The 2,364-nt window shown below is 48.1% G+C and overlaps 1 protein-coding gene across 1 annotated transcript; it reads left to right on the top strand.

The window, feature by feature from the left end:
- Positions 1-630: 630 nt before the first annotated feature.
- On the top strand, positions 631-1,704 carry LOC311038552 (serpin I2-like; the record flags this gene model as incomplete). Its single annotated transcript, XM_084048125.1, has 1 exon — positions 631-1,704. The coding sequence occupies one exon, from the start codon at positions 631-633 to the stop codon at positions 1,702-1,704; it is 1,074 nt and encodes a 357-aa protein (XP_083904251.1).
- Positions 1,705-2,364: the final 660 nt, after the last annotated feature.

Genomic DNA, 2,364 nt, shown 5'->3' with positions numbered 1-2,364 from the left:
CCAAGTGGCGGATGGAATGCGAACTGCCGCAAACTGGACGACCCTTGGAAGAATTGGGTGTGCCTTTCAGTGGGAAAACTAAGCAGGAGTGCATAGTGGTGGTGGATGAGGAGGGCACGGTGGCTCGCTCTGTTACTGGATCGACTTTTGGTTGCTTGTTTGGTGCCATGAGTAATACAAGGATTAAGGAGTTCATGGTCAATGTACCTTTCCTCTTTTTCATCACTAGGATTCGGACCGATGGCAAGAAGGGTCGCACTATACTGTTCATGGGAGGGGTGAAGATTCCCAAGTTTTGACTGGGGAACACCTAAAGTGTGTGTGCAAAACATATGTATTTTTATGTGTTTGTGATATGTATATATGTTTTTTGTCACTCTGTGGTCGACACCAACAAGCAAGATGGGGAAGGGGTGTAAGTCAACTATGATACCATACAGTCATATTACAATTTTTCATTAAGGTGCACGCTAGCAAAAAACGCTAGTCTTAAATAGATGGCCAGGATCCTGTTAGACGGGGCGGGTCCTACAGAGCTCTGTTGCTCAAGTATAAATTGGTCTGTGTAAGACTCTGAGTTGTCCCTGATCTAGCTCTAGAAGCACAACACCTGAAATAATTTCAGCAGCAATGGACAAAGCCACAAAGATGTCATTGGAGCTAATGCAAGCTCACGGACGCACCCATAACATTTGCATTTGCCCGTTGGGCTTCACCAGCGTCGCGGCCCTGGCGTTATTTCGCAACGAGTTCCTAGAAGCGACAAAAGCTGGTGTCCCTGTCCCTGAGTGGACCGGTGAGCCGCTCAGGCGCAGAGGTTTGAACGACGACATCGGAAACTCAAGCTCAACTAAGACAGCCAACTTAATGTGGGGCTGCAACTGTGCGGAGATTCCTGGGGAGCTAATGGAGCTGCTCACTCGGCAGTGCGTCTACGTGGTTGTGAAACCCATTGAGTCTGATCTAGAGCGCAAGGAGCTCGTTGACCTGTTAAATCTGTTTGCCGAAACACACACGGATGGCATGATCAAAAACATGATGAACTCCGATGATGTTGAGGGCGCTAGACTAGTGGCAATGAACGCAGTTTACTTCAAGGGTACTTGGAAGACAAAATTTAACAAATTTAACACGCAAGACCGAAGTTTCTTCTACGAGCCAAACTCTGAAATGCAAGTCCAAGCCATGTGTCGCACGGAGGGGTATGACACCCCAACGCGGATTACGGAGGACCGACAACTCTTCAGGGTTCTGCACCTGCCCTACGAGGGCGAAGACAAAGCTGTCATGCATATTCTGATACCTCAGAGGGGGTTAGAGGATCACAACGTGTGTGAACTGCTGCACAGCATGTCGGACATAACGCCCTACCTGGACCTTGACCTAGCCCCAAATGCTTCTCAGTATCAAGTGGTGTTGCCCAAGTGGCGGATGGAATGCGAACTGAAGCTGGGAGAAGCCTTGGAAAAATTGAGTGTGCCTTTAATTGGGACAACTAAGCAAAAGTGCATGGTGGTGGTGGACGAGGAGGGCACGGTGGCTGCCGCTGTTACTGGATCGAGTCTGTTTGGTGCGATGGATACAAGGGTTAAGGAGTTCATTGTCAATGTACCTTTCCTCTTTTTCATCACTAGGATTCGGACCGACGGCAAGAAGGGTCGCACTATTCTGTTCGTGGGAGGGGTGAAGTTTCCCAAGTTTTGACTGGTTGGTGCATTTACTTTTAATGAGCTCCACCCTCCATAGAAAGCAGCCGAACATGCCTATATAAAGGTGTTCATATCTCAGAGAGCTCAAATTTATGCTACCCCTTTGCTGACTGTTTCCTCTGTACCAACTCAGCAGCAGCAGAAGCAGCCCAACTGGAGGGATAAAGACAAAACATAGCCGAGTCATAACTAGCAGGTGAAGTGATCATGGCGCCAATCTCAAATTTGGACTTTGAGGTGGATTTGTTTAAAGCTTTGAGCAAATCCAAGAACTCCGGGAATGTCTTCTTCTCCCCCATCAGCGTAAGGTCCGCCATGTACATGATGTTGTTGGGAGCGAAGGGCGATACTGCTAAGCAGATTGAAAGGGTCCTCTCGTACCATCAAGATCAAGACATCAACTCAAAACATGCCATTATGGCATCTTCAAGACCCTCATGCACTTTGAAATTCGATACGCTGTTGTGCAGGGAGACGAGTTATAATTTCAAAGCCGATTTCGAACAACAGATACGGAATGTGCACGGTGCCGAAATCGAGGCAGCCGATTTCAAAGAATCCCCTGAAACAGCTCGAGTGCTACTGAACGAGTGGGTCGCGACAAAAACCGAACACATGATACAGCAGGCAGTGCCAGAAGGTTCATTTACTGAGC

Source organism: Gymnoscopelus microlampas (assembly GCF_963454915.1).
Source record: "Gymnoscopelus microlampas genome assembly, chromosome: 22".
NCBI lineage: Eukaryota > Metazoa > Chordata > Actinopteri > Myctophiformes > Myctophidae > Gymnoscopelus > Gymnoscopelus microlampas.
Note: the sequence above shows the minus strand (reverse complement) of the source record. Positions and strands in the feature narration are given on the sequence as shown.